General features: G+C 37.7%; 1 protein-coding gene across 5 annotated transcripts in view; it reads left to right on the top strand.

Moving 5' to 3' along the window:
• Snu (ABC-type transporter snustorr) overlaps window positions 1-20,946 on the top strand; it is a 54,282-nt gene that overhangs the window by 23,377 nt on the left and 9,959 nt on the right. For 2 of the 5 annotated variants that reach the window (XM_071771439.1, XM_071771437.1), the window contains exons 2-7: window positions 7,684-7,788; window positions 8,107-8,205; window positions 8,757-8,861; window positions 14,441-14,689; window positions 18,961-19,275; window positions 19,825-19,932. In XM_071771439.1, the coding sequence (XP_071627540.1) occupies window positions 7,697-7,788; window positions 8,107-8,205; window positions 8,757-8,861; window positions 14,441-14,689; window positions 18,961-19,275; window positions 19,825-19,932 (968 nt within the window). In that variant the 5' untranslated portion in view covers window positions 7,684-7,696. Of the gene's footprint in view, window positions 1-7,635; window positions 7,789-8,106; window positions 8,206-8,756; window positions 8,862-14,440; window positions 14,690-18,960; window positions 19,276-19,824; window positions 19,933-20,946 lie in introns of all 5 variants that reach the window. The other 3 variants (XM_071771440.1, XM_071771441.1, XM_071771438.1) reach the window with 2 other exon arrangements.

The following is a 20,946-nucleotide window of genomic DNA, read 5'->3' as shown; positions in this document are numbered from 1 at the left end:
ACGCTAAAACATAATTTAAATCTTTGAAAAAAAAAGGTAGTGTCATCGTATGTGTATGTTCCGAGAAATTACGCATGTAGCTATTTGTAAGGGTAATACAAGTGTTTTTAATTTGCTGACTTGCTCGATAAAACGTCATTGACGTAACTATACACTTATAATGGCGTTCGGATAACTTTGAATTGAATAGACATTTACAAGTAAAGTTTTTTATTGCACTGACGCATCTTCGATCTCCATATGAATTAATTGAACACACTTTGCACGATTCGCTTTACACATTTTTAACGTGTACTTTTAATTCTCCTGAAATCTGATCCTATTCACGAAAAGTAAATCCCGACGATATCTTACAAGATTTTAGAGAATGTTATCAGATTTCGCTCGTTTGTCACTAACAATCAACAAAGCAATCAGATGACATTAACGCTTTGCCATGCAGGCTAGATCCCGCGTACAGATTCACCGAGAATCGCGTGAGCCTCGGAAAAACACCGCGCGGTTCAAAGTACAAGATTGCCAAGTTTCCCAAGTATCGCGGAGCCTTGTAATAGGCGTTGATCCCCAGAAGGGGTTACGGAATAGCGCGATTAAAATCGACGGTGACAAAAAAACGCCGGCGATAAAAAGAAGCTCATGCGATTGTATTCTATCATCGTGAGCGCATCGTGAAAACGCATACGTGTTACGCAACGGAAATCGCAAGGACTTGGTTATTGGGATTCAATAAATACACGCTTGAATTGAACGACGCTTGTCTCTGCTCGCTCGATATGGAAAATTTTGACAGCGAGAGAAAAGCCGTAGCCGCTATAAATTAATAAAAATGAGAGTATGTAACGTATCTTGGTAGCGTCGCAGCCGTCGCAGGCATGTATTGCAGAAACATCCGTAGCGGCGCCGGCCGATCGCGGAAGATAATCGCGGACGTGAACGGTGCCTTCGGCTTTTCAATTCGCGTTACGCAAGGAAGTCATCGCCGTCGTCACTGTCATCGCTGTCAGCGAGAAGAAGAACAACGGAATCGCGACAGGACGAAGAAGAAATCGACCCGGCGAAGGTCGAGTGCCGCATCGCGACACTTGTCATTGGAGTCACGCGCAAAAAAAATCCGCGTGGCCAGCAACGGCCAGCGATATCGCGATCGCGTTGGGAAATGTGCCAAGGTCAGTCACGGATGTCGATTTTATAGCGAAAGTGGTGCAACGACTGTCTGTTGCGCGGATTGCCGGTTGTGTTGAAGCGTTCTCCAAACTCTCCGTCGGATCCCCTCCGATTCCTTCGCCGGGGCGAGACCAACAACGCCGCGCAAAACGTCGCGCTTACGTAAGAGCGCAACGCGCGCACACCGATTGTATCTAACGTAAACATATCGTAATAAGGGAGAATACCGTCGAAATTGTCGCTACGAACAAGACTTTGCGGGTTTTGCGGACTTGTCGAATATCTAGATGGTGTCTCGCCGAAGTAATCCGCAAAAGTAGCGATTTTTTTATACACGGAGAGAATTTTCTCTTAAAATTTACCCTGAAATGATGGTAGTTATGAGACATGTACCACCAAGAATTTTATGCGAGCTATTCTGATGAATATCTACAATAATAAAAAAAAATATCTATTACATTAAAATATAAAATATGTTTGATTAATTTTACTAAAATATATCTAGGAAATTTCAATAATTTTTCAAAATTTTTATCACGTTTGTAAAATGTCTTTTGTATACACTGTAAAAAAATTTTGTAAAATTACAACTATTATAGTGGGTAATTTTGAGACCCACTAATAGTTGTAATTATACAATATAATGGTTGTAATTTTACAAAATTACAGTACGGAAGGAAAAAGTAATTTTGTATTACAATTACACAAATTAAAAATGTGTGGCTATTTACACCTATTATAGTGGGTCTCAAAATTACCTGTAATTTTACAAAATTTTTTTACAGTGTATTTTAAAAATTCCTTGGTTGCCAAATTGTCCCAAGTTTGTAGTGAATTTAAGGGTAAAATATAACGAAAAATTCTCTCCGTGTAGATTTCTTCGACAATATCTATTGTTATCGCTATTTGTATATTGACGCTGCGCACATTTTGGGCAAATATTTTATAACGCATTTTTAAAAAATCTGCCTTATGAGGGAATGATTGGTCGACGTTTAAAATCTCTTCCGCGGCCGAAAGTTGCGTGGATTATTTAAGCGTGTGATCCGGTTGTTTACCGTTTCTGACATCATAAATCAAGAGTGACGTCAACGACTTATGTTACTGTATACCCGTAAAATTTCATCTGAATTGAATGTAGGTCGTTGATTCATTTCCTCGTAAGATATATCTTCCTATAAAAACGGATTATATGGTCGTCAAATAAGCAGCTCTCACGTTGAAAAATAAGCCGTCGTTACGTTATAATTACATAAGCGTCGTGAATGCCCATATGGTGGAGTTATAAAATCTACTTAGAGAAAAAGCCATCGTTTGCGCGCCGAACTGTTTTGTTCGACGAATGTCTTAAGGAACGCTAATGGTAATTATGCAATAATTACCTGCACACAAACGTTATAAATCTTTCGGATATTAATACTGTCCATATAATCGCGAAGAGTTTATTAAACTTAAGAGCTCAATAAAGGCATCGTAAGTGACGCGTTATCTGCTAATTAGTTATCACTCGAGTTAGTTAACGTTAACTCAACATAGACGTGCACTCAAAGCAATATAATGATTATTATGTTAACGATCGTTACTTTTAGATATTATCCAATGTATAGCTTAATTCGTCTTTGTCATAATTTAAATAATAAAAAAAAGCAACGGATATTCTATTATTAAACTATTTACTAAATTCTAATGTTCAATTTTTGCACATCATAAAGTTCGTCGATCACGAAACGCCGACGTTTGCAAAATTTCGGACTCGGTACGAGTTGAATACCTGTTGCAAGGCTCCCAAGGTCATCTCATGTGGGGCTAAGCACATAATTAAAATCATCGCACGTGTCTTCATACGTGGGACGTAACGGAATTGCTGACGCACACACTCGAACGAACGAGCTGTATGTCTTTTAATTATGCTGACACTTTGATATAATTATAAATTTGAATAAAAATATTCGTTGATCTAATCGAGCGGTATAAACAGATTTTTTTTTCGTCTCAATTTTGTAACTCTTTCCGAAATATCCATGATGATAAAGTAGGTAATGAAAAGAAGGAGAGGGCGATAAGAAAGCTAGCGCGAGTTCAAGCGAGTATTTTTGTCGGAGTCGAATGTGTGCCGAGAGCAAGGGTCTCGATCTAAATCGAGCAGGATTAATTAACCCCTTCATTTACATAATGCATATTAAAATTGGAAACAGTGAATTACAGCGCGCGACAAATAGGTGCGCCGGTGAAAAACGTCAGCGCGTCACAATGCACTTTCAAAGTATAATTTTGTTTTAATTGAAAGTAATTGCAGCACTGCCTGTAGACATCGGAATTTTAATTGAGTCCATTTTCGCAAAGAACCATTTCAATGGATCGTTTTTATTCGATCGCTCGATAATTTGCAAGATTTATAAGCTGCGTAAGAAGGATTTCTATAAAAAGTATAATCAATTTAAAATTTATTTATTACCACTATCACTGAAACGATATATTTATAATATCATGCAGTTTATTTATCGACGAGAAATTATTCTAATCGAGTGTTCTTCTGGTGACGGTGAGAGATCTAGGAAAAAGATATTCATGGATACGCCGTTGTGAAGATAACGCGCGAGGAGAAAGCTTCCCGCAGCTTTTCCTCTTTAAGAAACTAAGTAAAATCTATCGTGTGTACACACGGGAAAAGCGGCGGAGAATGATTTTCGCATTTGGTCGCCGCGTTGGATTCGTGTTTCGACCATGGCCCAGAAAACAAAGAGGCTGATCTTTCCACACGCGCGTCCTCGCGCCATGTCTTCGCGCGGAATGTCGCATTGTGCAACGCGCCTGCACTTCGATTTTCGAATACTAAGCGTCATTACGTCGTACGGTGTCCCATTGACATTAGCAAATCTGTAACTGCGTTAGCGAATGTCTCCACGTGACGCGTGATACCGCGCGCGGGCGTGAGCAGCGAGATATTGCCTGACGAACGAGCGAGCCTTAACTACTTAATGACGTCAATTGACGTATGGATATAGCAGCACGCGGATATCTTACAGATCACCGGCCAGGTTGCATTTTCAGCTTATCGTTATTGTAATGACCGTCATAAAATTTTATCTGCCGCCATCCTTTTTTCGGCTCGAACGGACAATGGGAAGCGTTGCCTAAGCTCGCGTCGACTCCACCAATTACAGACCGTAAAACGCTATTAATTCATTTATAGCGTTATAATAATCAGTCGGCGTTTGAAACTTGAAAGGTAGAAGAAATGGTTCGAGAGGAATTATTTGAGGGGGAAGAAAAAATTGATAGGAGGGTTCGAATAGAATAACGCATGAGGGGTATAACCCTGATGAATGAGGGCCGGCTTAAGCATTCGTAATGCCGTAATACGTAATCGATCGTCGTATCTACGACCGGCGTATAGGTTTCAGTATCATTTCGCGAACGGCGAGCCGTGCACCCGGTTTACCTCGCCATTCATTATGGCGCGCGGCGCGGTGCTGTACTTAACGAGATCGTAATCACGGTGTGTCGCGGGCTCACGGCGCGATCAATCATAACGGTAATTATACGTGTCCCTGTGGAATAAACCGCGTTGATGACGGCATAGGATTAATCAGATCACGGAAAGTTCGCGGTTACCGCGGAATTCGCCGTAACGCGCGGTTACGCGTTTTACGCTAAACGGCAGGCACTCTTCTCGCCTCGTTACGAACGAGCTCTCTCTCTCTCTCTCTCTCTCTCTCTCTCTGACTAATGGGGAAATTATGCACGTCAATTAGAGACGCGCGCACGATGAATCCCTCGTCACTAGTGCGTCACGCACGAGCACGTCTTTGACACGACTGAAATTTGCGCTTTAAATGCAACCGGTAATGTACTGACTGGGGATTACGCTTCTGGGTGATCGGAGCGATTTATTGAATGTTTATTTATGAGACATAATAATTAGTTGACTGACGCAACTTTCGATAATAAAAAGAGAGATTTATTACATATATATATATATGTCATATTGTTGTATATATTTATTATTTAAATTTTATATAGAATTTGCATACATTTTTTAAGCTTTTCTGTTTTTGCTCGGCTCGCACAAAAATGGCAAGGAAATAAATATGAACTTCTTATTAATGTGAAAACTGGTTAAATAAGATCGTTATATAATTTCTTAATGATATTTCTGAATAATTCAATGTTTTGCCTCCGTGTATACATGCCCCGAAACATTACTGAAAACCAGTTCATTTACGTAATGAAAATTCCACAAGTTTAATCGCCAAACCATCGATTAAACGCCTAAAAACTGCGAGATAATTAGATGTATTAAACAGTGCGTTTTTATTTGACGTCAACGATGTTTCCACAACGCCTGACACATTTTCAGGAATAAATCGATATCTGTCAATTATAGTTGAACTGCGCGTAAATTGTCGACTAATAAAAAAGAAATCCATAAAGAAATATTTAGACGAACTTTGTATCGTTCTCAAGTTGCAAGCGCCTTAACAATAATTATATACGAAAAAAATTGTATGCCATGACTAAGTTATTCGTTCACACGAATTCGCCGCAACGCATATATGATTCGTATACTTTTATACGATACACTTTTATCGTTGGTGACACTAATGAAAACACAATTCATACTTATTCAAAGAAGTCACGATCCGTCACGTTATCCCCCACCGGGGAGGACCGTCGGATGAATAAGCGGTCTTTACGCGACCGTGACCATATCGTCTTATGCTCGTGCAGTATTAAGTACCGGCGGCGACGGTGAACCCCGACATCGGTGCCATTAAGTACGCAAGAGTACGCAATTGTCCTGTCTACGATACGTGCAATTCTCGCGGTCAACCTTCGCTGTCACTTCAGTATGACGATTCACACGTGCAAGTTTACCCGCGAGAATCACAATATACGATTTGTAGTAGTTGTTAAAGCGCTCGCAAAGTTGTAACGTATGAGTAAAACAGGTTTCCCAGGCATTTCTTCAATGTTATACTAATATTATGTCGCGACGAGGAATGTTTTCCCGCACGAGCTGCAAATATGATTTTAATAGTTCATAATTTATTTCAATTTTTTTGTATCTTGTCGCGTACAAGAAACGTGATTAGACAGTTAATTTCATAAATATATCTGCATACTACCAGCAATTTACATAAATTTTAAAAGATATAATTATTGCTTATAATTATTGCTTGTTGATTTTGTTTGCGTCGACTATTTGCTGGATTCTACGACCAATTTTGATGTAATGGCTCAATAAATATAAGGAAGAAATGCGCGGATCGATGAAGATGTAGGGTCTAAATGAGAATATACGTAACCTTGGTAAATCGAGCGATCGATTGGCCAAGCGCCGAGGTTTACTGTATTCTGAGGCACATATTTTATTAACAATCGAACAAAACTGATGACTATCTTTTCTCTCTCTTTCTCAACTCGGAAACTTATTGCATTGAATCATAGATAAAATCTTCCATATTATCACAAAGAAAAGTGCCACTATCTTTATGTTATATAAACCGCAAATTAGAAGGAGGTGAGGGGAGTATTATATTATACAATAAATTGTAATAACATACGTTTCGGTCTTGGGTTTAGACTCTCTAGAATAATAAAAATTAAAAAATGCAGTTACAATTGATCTCGAACGGGGGGTGTCTTATAAAAGTAAAAGTCAAATAAATGGTTGACACAATTAATGAGTAAAAGATTAAAACAAAAGTAAAACTTTTACATCTAGCAGTCTCTCAATAATTATTGGCAAGGTATTAAACAAAGAGAAATATTAAACGCAACATTTTTGAAATGTTTCATATTAAACGGTAAATTAATGGTATACAGTAGATCACAGCAAAAAATATTTGCCAATTATTGAGAGACTTTCATATATATGATTTTGTTCTCTATCCTGTTTTTAAAATCTCACTAACATCATTTGTTTCTCTTTGCGATGCTTACATAATATAGGTCACAGAGAGTTACCCGGTTATTACAACAAACTCTATTAGTCGGTTAAAATGCTCTGTGTTCACTAAATATCGGGGCCAAATGGACCTTACAAATTGGCTGCTAGGTATGGAAGTTTTACTTTTGTTTTAAGAGTTTTTCTTATCCATTAATCGTGCCAGCCACTAGCTTATTTCACTTTTACTTTTATAAGGCACCAATCAACTTCGAAGGGTTTGGCGTCGATACACTGAACAATACCACGATGTCTCCCGTTTAAGAAACTGAATTTCTTTATTTTTATTACTCTACATTGAAGAGGATCTCAAGACCAAAATTGTTATTGGAACTTATTGTATAATGTGTAATTTACGCTCGCTTCATCACCAGCGTTTGCTCTCAATTGCCTTTTTAAGTATGTATGTGCATATATACACAATATATGCACATACATATATATGTATATATATATATACACACACAAGTATTAATGATCAAGATTAGAACTGAGCACAACGGATGGTGTGTCAATCTCAGATCCAATTACTTTCGTATCAACGGAGATACGCTTTTCCTCTCTCCCAGGCCAAACACAACCATGGGACGCAAACGGGACGTCAAATCGTGCCCGCCCACGACCAGAGTCCGACCTAAATTCGTATCAAGGATACCGATACGATTTGATAACCGGTAAATAATTATGTCGATTGTATAAACCTTCGTACGTATATCTCATTAAAAGTTATTTAATACAAAAACTAAAAACGTTCTTTGAAAAATCACCTGTTAAACTATTGAACAATTGTATATTTATTATTTTTATCTGACGCGAGAGTTATATTATTCTGCATTCTCTGGCGTTATATTTCAATGTTGCAATTGGATAATGAAGCGAATGAATATTGCAAAAAAATTGAGCTATTTATCGAATTCATTAAGGGAGTATGAAGGTTAATAGCATTAGAATGATTATTCGCAACGGCGATGTATAGCTTTCTTCTTCCGCAGACGCGAGACGATTACGCGACGCAAACAGCGCGACAAGTTGTCCACATCAACGTGGCAATTACCTGAGATCGAGCTAACGCGGCGAGCGCACTCCGATCGGTAAAGGATCCTTGTCCTACTCGCAATTTCTTAGCGATGGCTTCAAATGAGAATTCTCTTTCGCTTCTATTTGTAGAAGGTGCTCGCTGTCATTTCTGAGATAAACAATCGAGTCATCTTCAAAATTACACAAGATATTAACATAATAATTATTATTATATATTAAGTTTCAGCTGTTATTTTTAAGTTCACTTAAAAAAATTTATTAAACTAAAAAAAAGATTTATTAGCAAAATATTTTAATTAAATTACATGTTTATAATGTACAAGGCTATATTTTCTATAAAAATTAGATGTATTCTATATTCTTTTATAAATAATTTCCAACAGTAATGTGTGCGAGTACAACTTTCGGATGGAAAGCGTTGGAATTAGTAATACATTTCCACACACCCTATTAATTCAACTAAAATGAAATCGGAGAATGAATCCATCGCTAATCGCGTGATGTAATGTGTGACGTAATAATCGTGGTGTAACAATCATGTGTGATGTACACGGTTATATGTTTTCTCCGTCTGACAGGCGGTATTAATCTATTTTACATCTAGACTAACAAGAAAAGCTAGACGGCATGCGGCTCGAGTCGGTGATATGTCATCAGGCTCCGTGCCGGCCATCGAAATCACGTCGCAGGAGCAGATTGATCAACGAAGGTTGTCTTTAAATTTACAATCTTAACTGGATCTTTGTTATCCGTTATCCACATATGTGCACTAGATGTTGGAATCCGCATATAAACTTCGTTTATCTGTATAATAAACGAGTTCCACGAGCGCACTAATCGTTATGTTGAGATATTTCTACAATGCTAATGTTGTTTGCACACCGCAAAAATTTCTTTTATTTCATTTCCGACGTTTGCTCGATTATGATTGAGTGTCACAATCAATATGCAGGTGTCAAAAGGTGTGCCAGCACACATATTTCTCGAAACCCATCGGTCTCTCGCAACGCTACGTTTTACGGCTGCAACGGCATTTCTTACCAACGCACGCACGCACGCACGCACGCATCACGTCGAGCAGACAGACAATTGTGCAAATTCACCCGATTGCAGGTCGCGTACAATTCTTCTGCTTTTTATGATTTCACGTGCCATGTACCTGTTCCGAGATTCACATTCTGTGTGCGCATGCATTTCAAATCTGCAAATGTTCTATCTGTCTTGCGCGACACATAAAATCACGCAAAATGGAACTCCGTTGTCGTGAATTTTAGATCGTCCAAGGCGGCCCTTAATCGGAACATGCATGCACGTCGTTTCGTAGAGATCGCGTGCGATCGGCAATCGCATTATTAGCGTATCCGGAAGCGTTTTCGTCTTCGTGTGTTCTTTCCTACGACGCGGCGACGTTGTCGCAAAAGTTGCGCAATGGCCACAGTCCGGCCTTTTCCTTTTCTTTCTCGTAATACGCATTCTGCGTGTCCGGTATTGTAACCTGTTTGCCGCAATGCATCACGATAGATTCGCAAGATCCTCTGCAAAAACGTTATTATTGTCGCTGTGTGTCGATCTAAAATTCTAAATAGATGACGGATGAACCCATCAGTTGTTCGCTCGCAGCGATGTATTTCCTCAAGCGATACCGGCAATTTATCTGCAATTATTAGATTCACGCATAACAACAAATTAAATTTTATCTGTAATAAGGTCAAATACGCGAAAAATTTTTATTATATTATATTATGTTATATTACAATCGTATAAAATTATATATTATTTTAAATATTATATTTAATATTTAAATATACATAAAAGTTTATGTACATTTATTTAATTTAAATTTTGTACAATGGCTGTACTATTTTATTTAATCCGTTGCTGTTTTTATTTTAAATTCAAATGTTACACTATTCTATTGTATAATGTATTTATAATACGAAACGTAATACACTTGAATTACGAAACAGTGTTCCTGCTGCATCAATAATTAATATCTTATTAAGTTGAATAATTTCTTTCAGCAACACAGTCAAGGAAGCTAAAAGTAAATTGTGATTACGATCGTCACACGCCGATGAAATCGCAAATCGCTATGCACAGTTAACGTTGATTATATGACGTCGAAACGTTGCAGCGTGCTTTAATTAATTTCAATAGGTTTCGTGCATTTCGCCAATCGTTAATTTTCTTACGTATTTTTCGTATTGTACAATCGAGTTACTTAACAACGACATAATAGAAATAATGAATCGCTTCTCTCCCTTCATTATGCCCGCAAACATCAGTCACTTATGAAATAATTGTCCGCTGCAGCAGAGAGGTAGATTAATCATTAGCGCAGGTCAACATAGGTGTTGGGATGGTTACCTTGAAGGTAGGGTCAAGTAATCGATTAACCTGATGAGACTGTAATTATAGAACGGTCAATATGTTATTTTAATCAACGTGCAGCGTAAGACCGATCGGGAAATCAATGACAATAAACGGAATCGATTTTGATAATAATTGATCTTAATAATTTTTTTATTCCAACGATTGTTTTATGTTTTATCATAACAGCGGACAATTAATAATAAATTTTGCAATACTTTCTACATTTCAATTCAATGCTAATGCTCTTAGCACTTACAGCCCAGATTCGAGTCGTGACGTAATCCCATGCTGTCCATAACGCGCGAAGTTCTTCGCGCGGCGGGCAACCGCGGCCGCGCGCATGCATTTTATGCGATTTTTGCGATGCAGACGCGCGATACACTTTTTGCACGGTTCGAGACGGCATACATGCCGACGGCAGCAACTCGCCGGGTAATTACACACGGTAAAACGTTGCTAAATCATTATTCCCCTTCACGTGCGCAATGCGTGGTAATCCAACGAATAAATATGCGTGAAAACTTCAGAAAATCGCGCGTGTTGCAACGATTAAGGCCGCGGTATCTGTATACATATATCCAGCTTATCATCTCTTTATTTCTTAAATATATATATAAATACACAAATTATGCGCATGTATAAATGAAAAATAATCGCGATTATAATGATTTGATTCAGTGTTATTTTAACATATAGCTGATTAACCCTAGAAGGACTTTTCCGAGTCTGAGAGACCCGGTCAAATTTTCGAGGGACTGGCATCGCGAGGCTATTGACATTATAAAGATGGCCCTGCGGCGTAAAAAAACTCTTTGGTCCTTCCCTTATTATTTGCCGCTAGGCAGATCTTCAATTGTCGCTCATTGTCAGTTGCGGAACAGTGCAAATGTAAAAAGAGTATTGGGTCTCTGAGACCCAAGTGTGTACGATTCGGTTGAAATTCGAAAGTAAATTATACCTCTTTTTTTGCTAGTTTGGTACTAAATAAGTAATATTAAATAAATATTAACGTTTTTGTTATAGTCTTTCAATATTAACAATTATTTATTGGTTTATAAGTATGACTTTGATATTAATGTTTTATAGAATGTGTATAATACATACACACACACAGCTAGGTAAATCATGTTTAGTCATGTTTTTTTATCGTTTCCAGTTTAATTTTTTAAGAAATTACGCGAAAACATTTACTTAAAAAAAAAGCCCTAAAAAATCGGCTTACTTGACCTCTGGAGATTTTGTTGATAACGATCAAAAATTACGTCGCTCTATTTTTTTCCTTAAGATTTGACATCTCTTTCAGAATCCGCAAGAGAAATTGAATTCTACCGGATAGTTTCAAAGTTATGAATTAAAAAAGAAAAGTGTGAAATTCGCGTTTTTTCCCCTCAGCAAAAAGGACCCCGCAGAATCCTTATGGGAAATGGCTTTCGGCTAATTTTTCTGAAAATTTGATATGTGGTAGTTCTCAACACGTATATAGAACAAAAGTGGTCAATAGGCCCAAAGTCCGATGAAGAGTAGTTTTCGAGATACAGCACCCCAAAGTTGGATTTTTCATACCCATTGGGTACAGTAATAAGTAATACCCATTAATTGGATTATTAGCATTGCCTCGTAAGTATATATATACGGTCGTCGGACCGGTCGTCGCACGAGCCCGGTTTGCCACAGCCCGTCGTCGGAATCTCATCGCTACGACGGCACGGCGTCTAACGGTCGAATCGGAATCGTCTGTAGACGACTTAGGGTCTCGATAGCATCAGCTTGAAAACGTATACTTACGAGTTTATATACCCGCGATTCCTTATTTCAGTACTAATACATTGTTATACTGTGAATTGTTCATCCCTTCTGCTCATAGTCAAGATATTTTTCTTGAGAGAAGAAACACACATACACACCTGTACACCCACCTTAATCGTAAGTGCAGCATCGTACATCGACATCGACTGCATCCGCACTACGCTGCAATAAGGTATGAAAAGTACAACTTTGGGGTGCTGTATTTCGAAAACTACTCGTCATCATACACTGTTAAATATTAAAGGATAAAATTTAATTCAACATCTTGAGTTAAATAACATTTTGTTATTTTTAACTACCATGTATGTCGAAATTTATTATTTTAACAAAACAGTATTATTTTAATTCCATTGGTTTAATTGAATTAACATTGTTTTAGTTAAATTAACATATTTTGAGTAGGAGCAGTGGCGACTTACAGAAAGGATTAAAAACTTAAATATAACTCAAATTGAACCTAAATTGACACTACGAATTCAACAGTGTAATTATATGTTTCTTCTATCACAATTAATATTTTTTCGTTTAATACTTTAATAGGTAGTACGTTTGAAATTTTCTTTGATTACTCCGAAGATAACGATCTATTCAGAACATTGCTCGACGATCGATTTCGTCAGGCTAATTCAACTTGGTGCATTTAAATTTGCGCAACAAATAGTAATGGTAAAACGTAGTAAGACAACGCCACTTCCAATTAAATGCGTCGCGAAAAAAGGGAGAGGTCTGTCGACATCTTAATGGGAAAGGGAAACGCTTTCCCGGACGAGGTATAATTAAAGCGAGGTATATATCTTTTATATCGAAGGCGTACAGATTTCGAGCTCATGAGTAAAATGTACGAATTCGGGCTTTCCTTTCGAATTCCCGTTCGAGAAAGGGAAATCGCGGGACCCGGGCTCAGTCGAAGCGGCCACGGCGCGCGGCGCCCGCGAAACGGGAGCGCGAGAGAATTCACGCTCGCGCGCGGCATTATACCCGCGCGCGCGTGCCGCGCTGCATCGCACACGCGTTACGTATTCCGCATCCCCGACAGCGCATACACACTTGTATGTACGTTAAACCACGACGCGTTACACACACACACACATACACGAGCGTGCGTCCACGTATTGCCCAATGAATCGCCACGCGCGTAAGCGAAAAGAAAGCCGCGCGCTCGGTTACGCAACCGCCATCGCTCGACTCTTTCTATACGCGTGCCGCGCAATCCGCGCCGAGATTTGCAGAATCGTTTTCTCGCCATTTCTTTCGCGTAACACGCGGCAATTTCGCATGACCGTCGCGCTTTTGGGTCCCTTTATGATATTATAGTTCGGTATTCGACGCAACACGTGTATTAAATTTTCAACGCCCTGAGAAAATTTCGAAAAATCGTCTCTCCTTGCCTTTAATAAAATTTGGAAGTCCAGCGCTCAAAAATGAATCAATTGGATTTCAATTTAATTTTCTGTGAAGCCATATAACTTTGAAGTCACGCACTCATACATCTATATTTTTCAAGTCTTATTTCATTTTTTCGTCACAATTTAGTGTACTATTTTATTACAAGTTATAAACCATTCTTTTATAATAAAAAATTTAAAAATTGTAAATTAATTGTTAGTTTTGCCCGAAGGTAAATGTTCGCTAGAGTTTCACGTTATATAATTTTTTTAGAGAAAGAAAAGTTGGATTGTAAAGGGGTTAATTATATACGTTAACATCTTCATTACTTCAATGAGATTTCAGATAAGCGCTTATCTTTTATTTTCAACGAGATTAGGAAGCTCTGAAAATAAGGAGAAATTCACATGGTCGGTTTTTCGACTTAATCATATATATATATCTTTGTTACACGTCCCCTATTCACAGAAACGGCAATGCAACAGTTCCACTCTTAGTGGAGCACGTTGCAATTAACGCCCTGCGATGTTACGACGTTCTGCCTCGCAATTTTACACGACACGCTGCAAGTATATACCGTGCAACACGCCGGCACGAAGAGAGAGATTCTTTACTGAATCGCGCTATCGTGACAAGACACCGCGGTACACGATATCGCGTCATTTCGCCCGTAATTTCCACCGTTACTTTCTCGTTACCGTCACGTGCGCTTTCGTTTTGCAGCGACGGAGGTGCGGGTGCCGCCGGTCTCGCGAACGCGACGACGATGCAGAGCAACAGCGCGGACGGCAACATGGACCTGGCGACGGTGACGTCGAGCAACCCCGTCCTGGCGACGCCGGGGTTGAACAATCCTACCTGGAATCGTCAGCAGGCGGTCAGCGTCAGGCATGCCTTCAAGATCTACGGCAGCAGCAAGAATCCGAACCATGTCCTACAGAATCTCAACATGACGGTGGCCAAGGGCTCGATGTGAGTATACAGCGATTTTTTTTTATCGGGCACGAATATCCCGCGAGATGTATATTTTGCGAGATGTTTAACGGTTAACGTGCATATAAAATCTTCGATCGGTCTTCGATCTGATGTATACACTGTTGGAAAATTTGTGTTAAATATAACATAAATTACATGTCCAAAACGATCCACTCAAACTTTGTGTTAATTTAACATAATATGAATGTGTTAAGTGGTAACACTGATATTATGTTAAAATATTTTAACAGAAAGGAAATGTAATTCTGATCGTAATTTGAAGTTAATTATGTGTACAATTAACATAACTTTTATGTTGAAGTTGAGATTGTAAGATAAAATCAACTCTATTTCTGTAAATTTTTATTTTTACTTCTTTTATAGAGTAAAATCAACATTCTTTTTCTGTAAATTTTAACACATTTAATAAATACGTTCAAATTACTTTAACATATTTTTTAAGTTTATTTAATTATTTTACATTTTGAATTTTTAAAATTCAATTAACATAGCAGGCATATGTTAAATCTAAACACGTGTATGTGTTGATTGTTTTACACAAAAATTTTGACAAGGACTTTTTTTAACACACATCAGGACCTCTGTTTTCAACAGTGTATATTCGAAGCAGATTAACTTATCAGCAAGATGATAGTGATCTTATAATAATGTAACTTCTTTGATTTCTAATTATATGTTACGTTCATATGTTTAATACTGCTATAAATTCGTTGCCATCGAGATATTGCCTAACTTCCTCGTTTTGATATACCTCTCCTCGTGTAATGGCGATCGAAATCGCGAAAAATCCAGCGTACTTATGCCTTTCTGTCTAACTCCAATGTGCTACAACGAGAAAGCGACGCGCGAGAAACTCGTTTTCTATCTTCACGAGCCATTTATCGTTAACGACTAATCCTACGTCGCGTGTAATTAATTAACGCGATCTTTCATCCGCGGCTCAAATCGCGAGATCCCGATTTGACGATTAAGGATCTATCCGCGATAGTTATTTCATAATGCGAAACAATGTGCAACTACGTGGGCCACCAGGAAATTAAAACACTGAAAACGATAATTTCCGTTGTAATCGTTTCAGTACGCGTTTCGTAATCGCGGCGCGATCGGGATACGCGATTATGTACCTTTCGTGTTAAACGCCGCGAGGTTGGGACAACAATTTAGTGCAAATTATGAGCCTTGAGCTGCACGACCGCTTTTTTTCTTAGCTCTTTGGTCTAAATTATGCCAGAAACCAGAATTATATACGTATTATGAAAACACAGAAGCTAAGGATATAATAATACACTTTGCGGCGTGCTAAGAATTGGGACGAAATGCAACGTTTATCAAATAACTTGCATAAAAGCGACTCGCAACAATGCGTTGAAAATGTGCTGACATGTTCTAAAAATAGTGTAGAAACTTCTTTCAATGTTATCATAATCGTCTCCCCTCAACAATTTAACGCTCGTTCTCCAACTTGAACAATTTCACTAAATTCTGCAAGAATTCAATGGGACTTTTAAGTGACTCATTAAGTCATTTATTAAACTGACTTATTATTTAAATAAATCTCTATTTTTTATTTTATGAGACTGAATTATACGTTCTTTAAAAAATTCGGGTGTTGATCAAGGCTATCTTGTTTTTTATCTTCTCACGGTCACAGATAATTAACACTTGAAAACCACTTATAAATAAATATATTAATTTCTTCATTTACGATGTAAAAACTAAATGTAAATAATACGTTTTTTATTATCCATAAACCATGAGATGGCCAAGTTACGAGTTTCTTCGTCCAAGTCGTACAAATCGCGAAATATCGGGCAGGCATATTTTGGCATACAATATTTACAGGCAAACTCTAAAGCGTCTGTTTGTATTTGTCCGTTTTCTAACCATCTATTTTTGATACAACTACAAAACAATCTGTATATAGAAAATAGAAAAGTATATTTACCTTATTTGGGGAGCAGTGTGGTCTAGTGGTAGAGCGCCAGACTCGTAATCTGTGGAACCGGGTTCGAGTCCACTAGAGCCATGTAGCATGGAATTAATTTTCCAAAAAGAAGCTGCTCCCTCTCGCGCACGAGAAGACAGTTCCCGTGCGGAGAAAACTGGGCTCCGTCTTTCGGAAGAGACGTTAAGCAGTTGGTCCAGAATGGTCCCGCAGGTTGAGGATTGCGACGATAGGCTAGTTCCCTATCTCGCTGAAAAACCGAAAAAATTATTAAAAAGCCTAGAAGCGAAAATGTAAGGCATTATATATATATATATATATATATATCGGTCGCCTTCTCAATTGCCTTCTCTCTCGTAAGCATAATGCCTTACATTGTCGAATGGATTTGTATCGAGATCTTTATCGCAGCTTTCTTTCTTACCATTTAGGAAGCCACAAATGTCTCAAACTTCGTCGGTTCCTCTACCCTGTAGGCCAATTGGAGCTATCTTAGAATCAATAGGTGGTGCGTCGTAAATGGCTCTCAAGACGTTTAAATCATAACGCGCATCAGCCTCACCGCTTCCCTCGTCCTCGTAATTAATAATATTTTTTATGATATAAACGATATCTTTATCCGTCTTCAAATCATCTGTCTTTCTCCTATGCACAACTACCGCCACGAGCAATATTAACAATATCAATACGCAAACTAAACTATGAAGAAGCAATGTGCAAGTTTCTACTTGCACACTTTTTTTTGTGATAAGTCGCTTTATTGCGACTAATATTTGTTATACTATTACAAAAATTAATTAAATAATTAATGTTTTTATTAAAATAATCCTTACTAATTGCAGATATTTCTTAATTTTTCCATTTTGTTTCATTTTTTTATTTATACATTAGTTTTTTATTTCTATTTTAAAATAATTTTTTAAATATATAAAAAGTGATTTTATTACTAATTAGTAGCACAAATGAAGTTTTACACTCGACACAATGTTAAATCGATGTTGACTTGAGTAGTTCAGGCTACATGGCCCATATATGGATTGAGAATATAAGACTGAAGAATGTAACAGATTTAGAATTGAATAATTACTGGTTTGGCGCAATTTTTCTAATTTTATTATATTTTTAAGTCTTTTCTATCCGTATTTCATATAGAATTCTTTAAGATTTGGTTGATTAATTTTTAAGGCATCCTATCTTTTTATTAAGAAAGTTCAATGAATTTATTCAATCGCAATCTGTAAACAAAACACTGTTACTGCTAAGGTGATGACAAACGTCTTGAACATTCAAAGGAGTATGAATGTGTTAAAAATTGATGAAACTTGACAATTATTAGATGAAGTTGTAGTTATTCTTTAATTAAATAAAGATTAAATATTATTCTTTTTAAATTGAACATATCTTTGAGATGCTGTGATGTAATTGTGTCCAAAATTATTTTTCTAATGTAATCAACCTTTTATTGTCGAGAATCCGTATTTGAATAAGAATTCTGTCGGGAATGGGGGAAGCGTTGGAAATATTCTATACATCAGAGAGAAGGGTATAATGAACAGTCAATAACAATTTCTTTGTCATTTCACTTCGGTTACGTTTTATGTTTTCGATCTCGTCTCGCCATATGTTACGTCATGTTCGCGTTCAGCCTTCAGCTGACCCCAGCGTTGTAATTCAAATCTGATTATTTATTTATTGGACTTTCACAAATTTTTTCGACAAGACGCGTGGGCGACGCTTGTTTTGTTCCTTTTGACGAGAGACTCTCTTGTGAACGCTTATCAGTCGTGCAAACAATTTTATTTCTTCGGCGAAACCGCCAGGACCATAATTATGAACGATTTCCCGAGAATTTGTGTTTACCTGGACTTCAAGGACCACGAACCTTTCAAGCTGACTATAACTACGCTTTCATTAGCATTCTGATGAAAATTACAAATGTAAATGACGCTCTTTTGTATGAATTGATTTGTCTGTTCATTCAGAGACGGTCTCGAAGACTAAAGCCCCTCGGATATACATACATATATACATATAAACATATTTCTCATCAGCTAACTTGTTTTCTCGTGAAGATCGGTTTCTTATATAAGGTGTTCCGAGCGCATTTTCTACTTGGCAAAGTTTCTTAAATATTGAGATCTCCTCTTAAGTTGTAATTTTGTTATGTTCTTTTACGGTCTAAAGCCGAATTGAAATTTATCATGTTTTTTTTTTTGGTTTCGCACTCGCTCGTTCGGTCTGAATCCAGCTCAGCGCGATCGTTGCTGTCAAAATAAATTGTTGCGAATTATTTGTATTATAGATACGGGTTACTGGGTGCCAGCGGATGCGGCAAAACTACCCTGTTATCTTGCATCGTCGGCCGGAGGAGATTAAATTCAGGCGAGATCTGGGTACTGGGCGGCAAACCCGGAACGAAGGGCTCCGGGGTGCCTGGGAAAAGGGTCGGATACATGCCGCAGGAGACCGCTCTCTACGGCGAGTTCACCATCCGCGAGACCATGATGTACTTCGGTTGGATATTCGGAATGTGCACAGCCGAGATCGTCGAGAGGCTGCGTTTCTTGCTGCAGTTTCTTGATCTGCCTTCGCAGAATCGTTTGGTGAAGAATCTCAGGTATGGATTTTTCGCACCCGCGACCACGCAAGCGGAACCGGTTAATTCCCTATTGTATCAGCGTGTTAAAAAACCACAACAAGATCTCGGATTCGTAAAAACATATTTGCAAAAATTTGCTAGTCTTCGTTGAAAGTATATATTTTCTTCGAAGAAAAAGAACCGCGTATCTCTATTTCCCAGCCGATTTGACTTTACATTCTAGAATAAGAGACTTTGTTCAGTTTGTGCGATTCCACTTTTTAACACATTGTCTTTTTTTTTTCAGAAGATATCTATTTACATATTTATGTTTGTCGTCTGACAACTTCACAAACAGAATAATTACGAAAATATAAATATTAAACAGCGATTTATTTTTAGAAGAGCGTTCTTGTTCCTTCGTAAGGATGCGCTGGACCGTCTCACTCATAAAAGCACTTTATGGAAAATATATATTATTAGCGCGAGACGCGCTAACGTGTTTCTTGATTTCGCTTAGTGGATAACAAAATTCTTGCTGTACATTAATAAATGAATTAATATCGAGTGTTTTTTTTTTCATGCTAGTGGCGGTCAACAAAGACGAGTATCTTTCGCAGTGGCTCTCATGCACGATCCGGAATTGCTGATCCTGGACGAGCCGACCGTAGGTGTGGACCCATTGTTAAGACAAAGGTGATCTTTCTTTTACATTTTAAATAAACTTTAGTCATGAAATCGTGTCTTATACAGCCGTTATCATACAGCTTGGCGAGTATTAGCAGCTGACTTAATTCTGTGTCGAAATACAGTAATTATTCATGAGATTATGAAATAACCAGTCAACGTGATAAACCACGATCGCACTAAGTGAATCTTTTGCTTACTTTTTCAGTCGTTAAAGCATACACGTGTCGCTAATGATACGATAACATGAATGTGATAAATTCGATATTGCTGGTATTAAGTGAAAGGCCCGGATAAATAATTTATGGGCAAAGTGTCTGGTATAAATTTAAATTATTTTCTAAATATTCTTCTCCAAATTAATATTATTATTATTATCATTTTCAACGCTTAATTATTTAGACAGGTGCTGCAAAGTATTACTTCCTATACATATAAAGATTTTTTAAGAGTTCCTTAATGTTTTTATTATTTTACAACTTTTTTGTCTAGAACGACGAGAATTCTCGTTCGCATTTTCGCTGACAATCTAAATCGCGATTGAGTCGCGCATACCAGCGGACCCGTGACCAATGCACTGAATCCGTAAGTCACGCTTTAAGCTTGACTTTAAGTGAAAGTAGTCGCCCGCACACGGGCCTGGACGACGAACGACGAATAAGTAAAAAAAAAAAGAATGAAACTTGTCGAAACGTACCTCTTGTAGTTTCTCACGTGGCCTCTTTCCGTTTCTATCCGTCGTCAAATCACTCGAAATTCGAGTTAAATAACAAAAGCAATTGTAATTATCTACGATAAAACAAATCGAATGACGCGAACTTGACGTTCTATCGACAAATAAGATTTAAGATTTTAAGATCCTGGCTAGTGCTTGCGTTTGCAAAGAAATTTCTCAAAATGTTCAAGTCTATCTTTGAATGTAGGACCTTGACTTCTAAAATAATATCGATCGGTTTTAAATCTCCTTATAATGACCGTGATGGTCAGTCATAGTAAGTTTTGTCGTACAATTACTGTTTTTTT

This window comes from Temnothorax longispinosus, chromosome 2, assembly GCF_030848805.1.
Source record: "Temnothorax longispinosus isolate EJ_2023e chromosome 2, Tlon_JGU_v1, whole genome shotgun sequence".
Taxonomy (NCBI): domain Eukaryota; kingdom Metazoa; phylum Arthropoda; class Insecta; order Hymenoptera; family Formicidae; genus Temnothorax; species Temnothorax longispinosus.
Note: the sequence above shows the minus strand (reverse complement) of the source record. Positions and strands in the feature narration are given on the sequence as shown.